Source organism: Ornithodoros turicata, chromosome 5 (genome assembly GCF_037126465.1).
Source record: "Ornithodoros turicata isolate Travis chromosome 5, ASM3712646v1, whole genome shotgun sequence".
Classification (NCBI taxonomy): Eukaryota; Metazoa; Arthropoda; class Arachnida; order Ixodida; family Argasidae; genus Ornithodoros; species Ornithodoros turicata.
Window position 1 is genome coordinate 26,605,493 of NC_088205.1, and position 13,649 is coordinate 26,619,141.

General features: G+C 44.5%; 2 protein-coding genes across 3 annotated transcripts in view; one reads left to right on the plus strand and one right to left on the minus strand.

Moving 5' to 3' along the window:
- Nucleotides 1-13,649, minus strand: part of LOC135394256 (uncharacterized) — a 726,492-nt gene that overhangs the window by 24,186 nt on the left and 688,657 nt on the right. The gene's annotated exons all lie outside the window — the stretch shown is intronic.
- On the plus strand, nt 1,040-13,465 carry LOC135394253 (uncharacterized). 2 transcript variants are annotated; one of them, XM_064624912.1, is made up of 3 exons: nt 1,040-1,443; nt 10,860-11,009; nt 11,219-13,465. In XM_064624912.1, the coding sequence occupies exons 1-3, from the start codon at nt 1,170-1,172 to the stop codon at nt 11,479-11,481; spliced, it is 687 nt and encodes a 228-aa protein (XP_064480982.1). In that variant the 5' UTR covers nt 1,040-1,169; the 3' UTR covers nt 11,482-13,465. The 2 variants fall into 2 exon arrangements, with proteins under 2 accessions (XP_064480982.1, XP_064480983.1); XM_064624913.1 differs by lacking the exon at nt 1,040-1,443 and adding an exon at nt 9,805-10,211.

A 13,649-nucleotide genomic window follows, 5' to 3' on the forward strand; every position in this document is an offset into this window, starting at 1 on the left:
GAAGCGCACGTATGCTCTTAGAAATGAGCTTCACCGCATAGCACGCTCCTAGCCAACCATAATCTCGAATGATATCGTTATCTGCCCTGATTTGTTGAAAACGGGAGGCGTACGCCTTTTTTGTAACAAATATGAACAGCATAAGTATCACAAAAAAGGCGTACACCTCCCGTTTTCAACAAATCAGGGCAGATAACGAGATCATTTGACATGATGGTTGGCAAGGAGCATGCTATGCGGTGAAGTTCATTCTTAAGAGTGCAAAGCGTAACTTACTTTCTGGGTGCGCCTCGTATACGTTACTAGTGTATATCATATCGTGCTGTCTCGGATCTCTGACATTTATCATCACCGAAATAGTAAATACGCCCATCTGCTTCGCATGCCTTTCTGAGATGACGATTTCGAAGAAATGCTCCTCCGCAGACGTTCGCTGCGCTGTGCGTGTCAAGGTCGAGGAAGGAACGAAAAGCGTATTTCACGGCTGCCAGTGCCATGTTCCATGTGTGTGAAGAGATTACTCAGTAGTTGCAGTGCTCGCCGCTACGCGGAAAAGTAACTACCCTGTATCAGCAAAAAAGTAACTACTTCGCCCAGCGTTCAGAGTCAGTTTGCCTCCCCCAAAATGATAACGCATGTTCTCACAAAAAAGAAACTCGATTTTTCGCAGGTTGTCTCGTGATAATTTGCGCAATATTTGAAATTTTTATTGGGCTCATATTTTTTCACCCAGAAAATACAAACATCAAAGAAGCAAGGCAATGAACATGTACTGGAAAATATATTGTATATTATCGAAAAAAATTGCACTGCTCCTGGATTCCGAGTTCGAACAATAAATTTTTCACGAATTACGAGGTTCTTCATCATTCTACTTTCTTTGCTTTTTTTTTTCCTATCCGTTTTTTCCGCTGAAACCGAGCGAGTCACCAAGCAACGCGCATCACGAAAAGTCACCGCATACTTGTAAAAGCGAAACCTCGCTTTCGACGCATGCGCAGTACGCCAGGTCTCTCTCCTTCCCGTCTCACCTGGAGGGAACATCCGATCGACGCAACCGAATACCACCTCGCTCAAAACCTGTGGAGGCGCAACGGCTACGATTGAACGTTTTCTGTCCGAGCTGTCTTCGAATGTTGTAAACAAGTGGCATCCCGTGTGTTTTCAAAATGTCCATGAAGGCGAGTAAATCGCAGTACACCCTCGCAGGGTCGGCAACAGCTCTGGTGGCTGTTGTCTTCGTTACTGTGTCCTTCTGCACCCCGTACTGGCTCATCTCCGATGGACTGAACCCAGGAGTACGAAAGTTTCGACGACTCGGTCTGTGGGAAGTGTGCTTTGACTACTTCTTTGAACAGTACTACCGCTACGACTACGAATTCAGAGGATGTCGATGGATCTTCGACCGGGAGTACAGGATTCTCAGACCGCTGCTTCAGCCCCGTGAGTATTTGTCAATCACATTAAGATGTCAAGTTTTTTGTTTCAGTGTCGAGATTGCATGTTACAAAACGTGTCAATCCAGGCTGGATCGCTTCCCACGCAGTCGAACCCGTCCGAACAGAGCCAAGAAACTATCGCGCATTCGGTTGTTGTTGTAATGTGCTCAGGGAAACCTTTTTCTTTGAGTAACTTCCGTGGCCGGCTGAATATGCAATGGGGGAAAGACTTGTACTAACAGATGTGTCTGCGTTTGCAATGAAATGCAAAGGTGCCCACCAAGATAGACTGATGGAGTCCTGACGTCTACGCCACGGACGACGTCATGTCTTGGTGACGTCATGGCTGCTTAATGCCCGCGTGTGTGAAACATCCTTTCCAGTGCTAGTCTTTTAAAATAGTTGAACCATATGGCTTGTCGTGAGGCAGACGACGAGTACAATGGCTTTGACACTACTGACAGCTCTGTTGAAAATAAAAATGTAACCCAACGCAAAAACACCTTACTAATCGAGAAAAGAGCTAGCCACAGAGGGGTAAGCCACACATAAGAACTGTTTAACTGATCTGTCTTGGATAGACCAAGCTATAGATGGGACAGGGTACGAATTTCACGGGTTTCCGCGCGATGTTTCCACAAAAATAACCGATTTATAATCTACCGTAGTCATATACTCCAAAAAACTTTAAGCCGCTCACCTGCAACACCATCAAAATAAGACTATTATCAACCCCCTCAACCCCACCTGTCCCCATTCCTTCCTGCTGTCCTCTCTCCATCAGTCCACATCCATACGTCGCTCACAGCCACAGTTGTTTCGCCGCGCTAACAGGGAATAAAAAAGGTAGAATAACGACGGCAACGCTAAATGTTAAGCTGGAATGTCACTTTATATTCGTTCAGTTATCAAGCTTGCACTCAAGGAGCTAGTCTCGAAAATTTTAATGCGGTAAAGTGACTTCCGGTATAGGAGTTGGTTGTAGCAGCAGTGGTGCCTCCCACTAATGGGTTTTGTCGCGAAAGTGTCACACTGACACTTCCACAATAGACGGAAATAGACATGGGTGGAGTTTCTTTCCGGCTAGATCTTTTTAGTCAATGCACATCTGTCTCACTTCCTCGAAGGCAGCAGCAAAATAAACAAGCAAAAGAACGACAATAACAACGTGATGTGCGAAAAAGAAAGTTCGTTGCAAAAAACCATCTCGTAATGGATCAGATGTTGCGCTTCACAGTCATAGTTGTCTCACATCGAGAGTTACACATTTTCGATCTAATTTCAAACAAACATGACCGCCCATAATGTGTATTACCTCCGCTTTTTTTCCAAATTGCTTATCATTGCTAAGACAGTTCCCCCCAACAATATTATGCGTCCACCAACTTTAACACGATTTGATTTCAACATTCTGGATCATACTGCCATATCCTACTGTAGCTGTCTACAACAAGCCATAAGCGCCGGCTGCAGCCGGTATTTTCGGATTTTGGTCTACAGGTCACATATGTCCGACACAGGCTGGACCACACGCTGGCGCAATTCTACATAATCTGATTGCCGGTAGCGCTGTAAACATTCAGCGTATTAATGAAAATACGGGACCTTATTTGGAACTAATATCTTCGTTTCACCGCTCTTATAAATTTCCGCTTGCACAAAATGTCTAGCGTTGGAGTGTGCAAAATTTGCTAACAAAATGCCCACCATATTCTCCACCGGTTAATTTACTTTTTTTTTTATCGTGTTGCGCATTCACTGTGCCTATACTTGGTAGTCCTCAGTGTCCCTCGTCATCGGTACCTACACTTATATTATAGAATGCTCGTTACAATAACAAAACCTGCCCCTCCAGACCCGGGTTCTGCTGCCGCATCTTGTAAGAAATGAGAAAATGGTGTCTCCATTTTGTTCCGCTGTCTTTCGTTCCTCTACGAAAATTATACGGAAAAAGTCAGTAATACCCCCGGGAGCACAGTCAAATATACTACATGTGCATAGCATGCATAGTGCACATGTGAAATGAGTTCTTATACTTTCATAGAGAACGGATCATCCTCTCATCCTGGAAAAATACGCAGCAAGTAAAAGAGAGAAAGAGAGAGAGAGCCTGGGAAAATAACTACCTGAGCTTCATATTTATTCTGTCATTTTATTCCGCCCATTCTTTGTATACAGACGGGCAGTAGTTTACCGCATTGTCCAACAATAACAAAATTATCGGAAGGGACATTACCATCGAACCACGAACACTACAGCAAATCTTGTACCGTACGCGTACGACGCCCAAAAACATCACCGTTTCATTCGCGGAAAAAAACGTCGTCGGACATCAAGGATAGATTAGTCTTGGCCGAGTGAGTTAGGCCTTGATGCGCCTGCGCAGAAAAACGTCTTGTGACGCACCCGCCATTGTTTCAGTAGCATCGCTGAAAGGCAGGCTGGTCCAAGCGAGTCCGTCGCGATTTTTCTTCGTGGTCGCCCTACTAACCGCGGGACACAAGCGGTATTGAAATAGAGGCCCGCCGCAGGAAATAGCCCACTGGTCCAGTTTGGCTAGAAAAGGTAGCTCGCGAGCAGTGACCTTGATCCGCGAGAGCAACTTTGTCGTTCGACATTAAAAAGTAGTAATGGGACGAATTCAGAATTTTACCAATCCGAATCCGGATCGGAATCCAAGGAAGGTTCTGCGAATCCACGAATCTTTCGAATCCTTTCTTTAAAAAGAGTTTGAAAAGCAAGAAAAAAAAAGTTCTACTGAAAAATGTTTTGGAGCAGAGTATGATACAGTTGTTTAGTGACAAACAAATTAAATAATAGTGCAGTTACAGGAGAAAACATACCGTGTATAATTCTTCTTAAACGTAATTGATTTAACATGTTGTTCAACGACTACAAGAAATACATAAGTTCCCGAGTCTGAATTATTTCCATAAAACTAAGCAGCTATCAAAAACAAAACCGTGTTACTTTTAAACTTGTAATGTAACAGTTCCTGCCTGAACTCTTTCAGTCTAGAGCAATGTAAACAAACAAACATGAAAACACCCGTCGGTCAATGAGGCTTTCGGCGCACGCCGGAGGCGCCAATTTGAAAAAGAAACAAACAAACGTGGTTGGTGGATTCGAAAGATTCGATTCGCCGTTTTGGGCACTGGGATTCGGATTTCCGAATCTCGAATCCCTACCTACAGGATTCGAGGACTCGCGGATTCGAGTTTTAGCGTTTTAGTAGTTCGTACGCTATCGTCTAGCGTACACTACGACAAGATGCTTCGCGTTCGGCTTCCGTAGGAAGCTCATCCCCGCAAGCTCTTTTGGCCAACGCTTCATCAAGCGATCGCCTGCAACTGGGTCGCACGACTTAGACAGCCGAATTGTATAATGACAAGACGATCTGCACCAGATGTACGAATGTGGTTTTGTAATGCTATTTGACGTTATTTTGCACTTTCGGTATACTTAGGCTGTGAGGCTTTTTCGGGTTAATAGCCTTTCCCGGATATGGTGCGAAAAAAATCGGGTGCTACTTCCAAAATGTGTAATTCGCGGTGAAATCGGATGCTATTGATATATTCGGGTGTTTTCGGGGTTTTTCCTATCCAGCAAGCAGCTCGCGGAGAAGTGTATGTATTGGGGAAACATGCATATCTCGCGGTTTCTAGTGACAATGACCACATGTCCTAACATCAAATGTGCTTCGCATAGTTTATCGTTGCACTCCAATAATATTTACATCAAACATGCGCACAACTACTAGTGCTGCAACTATATAGTGCACGCGATACGTGATTGGAATTCGAGAAGAAATCGGGTTTTTACCCGATTTCAACGTGAGGTAATTCGGAAAGGAATAATCGGAAATAATCCGTGGTTGAACCCGAAAATGTCACACCCTAAGAACCTTGCTTTTCGACCTCAACGAATGAAACGCTGAAGTCCAAGGAGCAGCCGGTATTAGCTGGAATCCTGCGAGATTCGAGTTTGAGCGTGGGTGCACAGAAAACGTGACACAACATAAACGATTCCAAGCTTGAGCTGTTTCTGCGTTTCTTTTTCGTGTGCCCACGTTTAGGCTTTTATTAGCATGGGGTGTCTCCCACCAGCTAGCCTGCATTTTATCAGATAGAAAACCACCAGTGCGTCGACATAATGCGCTTTAGAGTGCGCACGTAAATCAGTTCGTAGCTGACCTATAGGCTTTTATGCTCCGAAGACAAAGCCACCTATTCCGTGAAGTAACGTTCGGCAAAAAACGATACGGGGACAGCTAATGTACTCGACACTTTTTGAATCAAGTGGGTTTGTTTCGTAATCGAGGTCGAGTCACTTGGCATGCCGTGCCTGTCCTTCCTTTCTTCAAGGTAACAGACAATGCCGACACACACGTAAAAGAAGGAAGGTACGCTGTAGAGCTTTGGTGATTTTCGTGATGTTGTTGCAGGTGAACTTTGGGACTGCACTCTAAAAACAGAACTTCACCGCATAGCATGCTCCTAGTCAACCATCATCTCGAATGACATATTCTTTCTCCTGATTTGTTAAAAACAGGAGGCGTACGCCTTTTTTGTGACAATTATGCAGTTCATAATTGGCACAAAAATGCCGTTTCCAGCAAACCAGGGGAGAGAACGATGTCATATCGCTTCTGACTCGAAGAGAGAAGGGGACGTACGCCTTTTTGTGGCAATTTGGATATATAATAATTCACACAAAAAGGCGTACGCCCCCCCCCCCTCTCTTCCAATCAGAAACGATAACACTATCATTCGCGACAATGGTTGGCGCACAGCGTGCTATGCGTTGAAGTTTTGTTTTTAGAGTGTGAGATAACGCGAATTTATGAAAAGTTCGAAATCGATGTTTGAGACAGTGAGGTATCATTCTGAGCATTGAGCGTGTTGTGCGGTGAAGTGCGCACAGTTCTCCGTGAAGCCGGCCCAAGACGCGCGACCTCCTCCCCGCGATCAACATGCCGCCGCCACACGGGCAGGTGGATCGCTCGGAAATAGCACGCCACCTCCACCACATGTTTTTTGAGTGTACGCCTTGTCTATCTAGACTGGGTCCCATTTGTCACGTGAGAGTCGGGGAGAATCATCCTTTGTTCCTATAGGAAAACGTGAGGTAACTTTTTTTTTTTGCACACGCGTCTTAGTTACTACTTTTGATTTGTTTGTTTGTGATTCCATGATAGCGCCGCGAAGCAACTGTGGCTATGAGCGGCGTACAGATGTGGACAGATGGATAGAGGAAAGCACGAAGGAGTGGGGTTTGTATGCGTCATGGGCCGACTTCAGGGGTAACTGTGCCGACATTCGTCTAGAAAGTCTTCGAAAAATCCAGGGAAAACCTCAGAGAGATATCACGAACATGCTCAGAATGCTTTACTTGCTCCATGCAGTCTCAGATCTGCTCTAACACGTAGCACACAAAGTGCATTTCATATTCTCAAGGCGTGAACGACGACGACTTTATTTTAATGATGATGATGATGATTGGGGTTGTTTGGCCTCCGCAGGTGATACTCTGCCCCATATTGCTCGCGCACGGTATGGATCACTCAGTGGATCATGCATGTATCGACTCGGTAATCCGGAACGTTTTCTAATGCGTCACTAAACAATACCTTGAAGATACACTACGTACTTCACTTATTAAGCAGCTATTGTGTAGTCACCCATATCGTTTTGCTGGTTCGTTGTGCTCCGAGAAACAGAACTTCGCTGAGGGCTTCCAGGAGGCCGTCGGCCTCAGACGGGAGGCGCCACCATTCCCTGTCTCTACATTACCTGTCAGTTTGTTTTAATGAGGAGCCCCTTGACATCCTCCCAACGGCACAGAAGCAGGACTGCAGAAAAACGTGTCAGCGCATAAGAGTCCTTGAGTCAAGCGTCTCACTTCGACGCGGGTTCGTCACGACCTACACGCAAAAGCTACGCGGCAAAAAGATTACCCGCACTAGGAAACCACGCGTTTCGCTAGATCTGTTGACTTACGGACAGAACTAAAGTAAAAGAGGACCGAAAACACGACCATCGCCGTAGGAAATATTTTTCTTGGGGGCGGAAGTACACGTGAAACGATAGCCTCGAGGTCATTCTCATGGCGTCGAGGGTGTGTGAAGATAGGGTTAACGATAAATATGGAAATTGCGGCATAGCCTTCCCCCGCGCACGAGAATAATGTGTCGTGGAAGTCACGAAGTTTGCGCGGGCGGAGACTGAGACAGCTGTTGTCTGTCATCCTATGAGCCTCGTATCATTTTTCTCTATGTGTCGATACATATGGACGCGTCACACGAAATACACTGTACTGGTACACACACACAAAGAGAACTTCACCATGCACAACACAGTGAAAGCCAACCACTGCAGAGAATGATGTCGTTATCACTACACTGTTAAAACAGAACTTCACCACATTGCACGCTCTTAACCAACCATCATTCCGAATGATATCATTCTGTGCAATGATTTGTTGAAAATGAGAGGAGGCGCCTATCTGGGACAGATTATCTTGTCCCAGATAGGCGCCTCCCCCCTGTTTTGAACAAATCATGACACAGAATGATATCATTCGGTATGATGGTTGGTTAGGAGCGTGCTATGTGGTGAAGTTCTGTTTTAACAGTGCAGTGATTTGTGGAAAGCGCGGAGCGTACGCCTTCTTGTGACAATTAACACAACTGCACAAGTGTCAGAAAAAGGCGTGCGCCTCCCGTTTTGAACAATTCAACCATAATCCCGAATGACAACGTCCTCTCCCTCGATTTGATGAAAACGAGGAAGGCGAGGGGGGGGGGGGGGGGGCGTACGGCCATATTTGTGACAATTATGAACAGCATAATGCAACAAAAACGGCGTCATACAGAATGATGGTTGGCTAGGAGTGTGCTATGTGGTGATGTTCATTTTTAAGAGAACGATGCCATTCGGGATGATGGCTGACTTCGAGCGTGCAATATGCGGTGGAGTTACGTTTCAGAGTGCACAAAGGTTTTGCTCCAGTGTTGTGCGACACTGTTGACTGTAGGTGCGTTGGCAGCAAGCATTGAAACATAAGTTGAAAGCGAGACCGGTAACACTGCTTTTCAGAAGTAACTGAATTCCAATTACGAGTGTATTCCCATAAATGTAACTAAATTATAGTTATAATTACAAAATCATAATTGTAAGTTAGGTCCAATTACAGTTACTGTGAGACACATTTTAATACGTAATTTTGATGCATAGCATTATTCTTCTTCCATGAGAAACGCTGTTCTATCTATATGTATATCAGTCTCCGAGTATTGCTTTTCTTTCAAGCTTACGATTTCTTGGTTTCACGGATCATATGTATTACCCTACAAGTATATGTACAAGGATATGTTAGTACTGGCCCTCTGGCGGGTGTGACTGTTGATGATACGCATCGAGAAAGAAAACAGAAATTCCGTAAAAGGCGGATTTATGCTTGCCAGAGCACGACGAAAAAATACTGGGCCGGGTCGGGGTGGTGCTACGCGCTGTGCGATTCTGAGTTCGTTGGCACCGTGTGCTATCTTCTATCTTGACTTCACCTGTCGGCATTGTGTTCTTCTGACACTGAGCAAGGAGATCCTTATTGTGATACGCAACTCAAGAACGGCACGTCAGAAGGCACTGTGGGCGCAGCTTTTGATATTATTAATGCCGCCACAGCGGGGACTTTCGCTGAACAGGCATGACATCGATTACCGCGACATTTTTTGGGCTATTTCGTCTCATCGATATGTATTGTTCAGGCAAGAAGATATTTATTCATGCAATGCGTGCTGGTGCTGAACACAGTTATACGTTAAATGCAAGGCACGGGACATTGCATCATTTAACTCTGTGCTCACTTGCATCATTTTACTTTTTTTTTTCATTCTGTGCTCCAACAGAGCAATGTGTCCGTAAAGTCATAGTTCGCTGGCAGAGGTTGCGAAAGTTATCTGTGTTGCATATAATCTGGGAGACAGCTATCAAAGAAGCACGCACGAATATTTCATGAGGCAGTGCGTAATGGTAACCTAAATGCGCTTTCACCAGCGGGTAGATGACAGTCTGCAAAATGAGAAAGCTGACCATAGCACGCGCCACTTCTCCAGAGCACGTCGAAAATATCCACCTTCACGATTCGCTAAAGAGACGAGCATGAAAGGGGAGGACTGGGACCACCATCGCTTTCATCCCGCAGACCGTTACAGACATAACAACTTTCTTCTCAAAACGACACCCCAAAAATTGTCTGAAACGAAAACAGGCGCAAAGGAAAAAAGCAGAGTAACCGCTCGTTCTGTCCTCCAATCACCTGCGCGGAATGCGGTCTTCTTACCTGGCGTACCTGGCGGAACCGCACGATCGACAGCGAGGCGTTGGCGCGCAGGCGCTCGGCTGCCATGTTGGAAGCATCGCTCCACCGTCGCTCTTTTACACGGCTCGTTTTTCAAATACATGTAACGTTCTAAACTAGTTTTAAACGGCGTTAAAATGTCGCAGTGGCGCGAATTGTCGCTGGGAAGGAAGTGCGGTCACGCTGTCACTGCACTGAGCTTAGTGTTGGTGTTCATCGCATTCACAACACCGTACTGGTTGGCATCGGATCCCCGGGTGTACAGTGCTCAATTTCTTCGTTCGGGACTATGGGAGATGTGCTTCCGCAGCTACACGAATCCGGAGGATTTGGAAATGAGAAAATTCTACGTCGGCTGTCGGTGGATTCTCACGTACGAGTATAATACGCTGAGAGACAGCATCGAAGTTCGTGAGTACAAGACATTGCCGGTCCGAGACTCCCACTAGTATAACAGGAAGACAGCGTACACCTCAGCGCTGTCGTTGATTCATATAATTTTTTTTTTTTTTTTTTTTGTAGATAACACGTACGGTTCTTTGAAACACAGTGTAACGTTTCTGCTTTCCCGTCATGTCTAGGCGCACTGTGGAAAAGCCAACGCTAACGGCCCGATGCAGTGACGAGTATTGATGTGAAAACAACTCTCAAGGGGCATGTGTCAGAATGATTCTACTGCACTCCGAAAACAGAAATTCACAGCACAATTCTGCGCAAGCCATTGCGCCGAACGATACGGTCATCGCTTCTGATTTGAGGAGAGAGTGGGGCGTACGACCAAATTGCCACATAAAAAAGCATATACGTCTCCCATAACCTATAAGAATTCGTCAGAGAGAGCGATATCATTGGTTCTGAGATCCAGCCTGTAGTGAAGTTCTGTTTTTAGAGTGCAGTATAATAGGAACGTGATATCATAATGCTATCACACTGACCATAAGAGTTTTTTTCGCTGTCCTCCCTTTTTCAATAAATCACCCGCCCATCCCTCTAGTACTGAGTTTGACTGTTACGAATTGTTATTCTGCTGTAACAATGCTGTCCTTTTCTTCTTTTCAGCTTTCTTTGTGGCAGTGCAGGTGTTCTTCACAATTGGCTTTACCTTGCTCCTTCTAGCCTGCGTGCTCTTGCTGGCCATGCACATCTGCCTTCCTGCCAGTAGAGCGTTTACCTTGCTCAAGGTGATCATAGCTGTGCTGTTTGCATCAGGTGAGCGTGTTTCTTTTTCCTGACTGAAGAACAGACTGCGTCTGTAGGTCTGCTCGCCCTCAAATTGAGTTTGAGTTTGAATGTTACTACAAATAAAAAAAGGGACCTCAAATTGACAACTGACTTATGCATACTTTGCCCTCATTCATGTGGAGCACAGTAAAAACAAAGAACGTAAGTTTCAAACTCTTAATTTCACTCTTTCACAGCGGTCTCCGGCACAATTGCGGTGATCATATTTGGAGCCCGCGGAGATGGTCGTGATTGGATGCCTGATCCTGATCATAACTACCTATCGTGGTCATTTGCCCTGGGAGTGATTGGGACTTTCTGCACCTACGTGGCTGCAGTCCTCTTCTGGGTCGACTGCCGCCATATTGCTCGCAAGATGGACCAGCAGCAAGGCCAGCAGCAGCAGGTCTACAGCATGCATCCCACGCAGACACAGCCTCCCACACAAACCAGAGCATGATCTTTCTATGATCCACGAACATGACATTCACGTTTGAAACTGATGCCATGGAGGGTGTTGTCCTCTGCTCTTTTATCCAACACGAGGGCCTCACGCTTCAGCAAGGACGGCGGTGAACTTAAAAGACTCGTTGACAAACTGAAGACGAGAGCTTCAGCAGCGAGAAAGAAGCACAGCCAGTGCCTCCGTTACCATTGCTATCGGACTATAAAGCGTCGACAGAGGTGACACGTGACAGAGCTTGTGAACGAGAAGCAGGACAATGTGATTACAACTTTATGATGTGGCAGATTTGTTGCAGAAGGGGGGGGGGCTTATGAGGGGAGAAGATCTGACATTTCATCATATCACTAGTAAGAAAGCAAAGAAAGAAAAAATATCTAAAATGCAACATTCACATATATTACGTCTTAAATTTCTGTGACTTACATTTTTATTCGTGGAATTCTTTGCAACCCTTCTTTTGTTTTTGAGAACTGTTTTCTGGCTGCTTTTGCGGCGTACGGTGACAATAACAACGGAATCTCATCTTTTTTTTCTACCATGGTCTATCGTGAAACTGACAGGGACCAATGAAGTTGCTCTTGATAGAGAGCTAAAACTAACAATGTGATACACCATCATGCTTGTGTTTTTCCCAATTTGCTAAGCTTCCTTTTTGTGCAGCTCAAGACTTTGTTATGGTTATACTTGCAGACTTGGCAAGTTGTAACAAGCGACTGGACTTTCTCGTGCATTCTGGCATTGCACCCACAGTATTTTATTTTGTTTACTGTATAACCGAAAGCCAGTTCTTGACATTCCATTTTTCAACATTCTTGCGGAGTCTGTTTGAGGAACATTGTGTACACATACACTATTTGACTAGTTTCGAAAGTACAAGACGTGCTTATCTGCAAAAATGATATAGCCCTAGCATAGTCGAATGGAAAACCTAAAAGGTGTATGTTCTCAAGAAAAAAATAGATGAAAAAATTATCAGGATTCTTCCAAATGGCTGTACAGTATATAGAACCATTTCCCCGAATGCCTCAGCCAATTTGCTATAGCACACTCCTCAAAACAGATTTAGTTCATCTTCTATAACATGTCATGTTTTTCCAAACAGACCATTCTGAGATCTTTTCAGTTCTATCACTTTATGTGTCACCCAATTGTACCTCATTTTTCTTCGCTTTCCTCACCAAATAATCTGTAACAGGTGAGAGACAACCCCACAGAAATACCCGCAGAGCAGAAGTTAAGAATAATTTCTGTCTACAAAGCCTGCAATGGAAGGAATGGCCACGCTGAAACTCAATAACGCTTGTGGTGTCTAAATTCATCATGTGCAGCACCGAAACTTGTCTCATATTTATCCTAGGAGAGCTGTTATTGCTTAGAGATTTTCTCCCACAGTTACTCGAAGACATCCGTCCGTTAATGTATGTGTGATTGTGTTTAAAGAGCTCTATTTTTATTCATGTACAACAGAACTCTCAGTACGTATTGAGAGATCAAAGTTTTTCTTGCCACAAAACGAGGACTAGTAAAACTGTGAAGTGTACAGGAAAATTTATGCAGCCGTAGCTGATCTGCTCTTTCTCTGTGACCGCGATGCACGCCAAAAGCAAGTGAAAGTGCCAAGGGAGATATTGATATTTATGGTATGGGCTCAAGTTATATAATATGAACAAAATATTCTATTTGAAATCATTCCTGGTAAGATAATTCTGGACAATCCGCCTTAGTTTTGAAAACGCTCAAATATTTTGCATGGATAGCAGCTTCTAGTCTTAGGTGCAGTTTTGGTAGGCAACCTGACAAGAACTGTTTAGGTAAATGTGGTAAATAGTGAGTGCAAATCAGACATCCAACATGTCTAAACATACTTAATCTGCAGTGTTACAGAGGTAATACCTTGGAAGAGCTGTGATTATCTTGTACAGCACATTTATGTCAGATCACAGTTGCAACTTGTACAATAAAAATGGTTTTGCATGAATGGCCATTGTTATGTTGAAGCTGTTTTAATGACAGCCAAATGAAAAAACAAAAGACAAAAGAATGTATTTGTTAAGTAAACTTAACAACAGCCATCTACATTCACACAATGTATTTACATTGTATATTCCCACTCAAGCTGTGTCAATATGTGCGTTTACGTGATATGTTATGACTCACAAGTG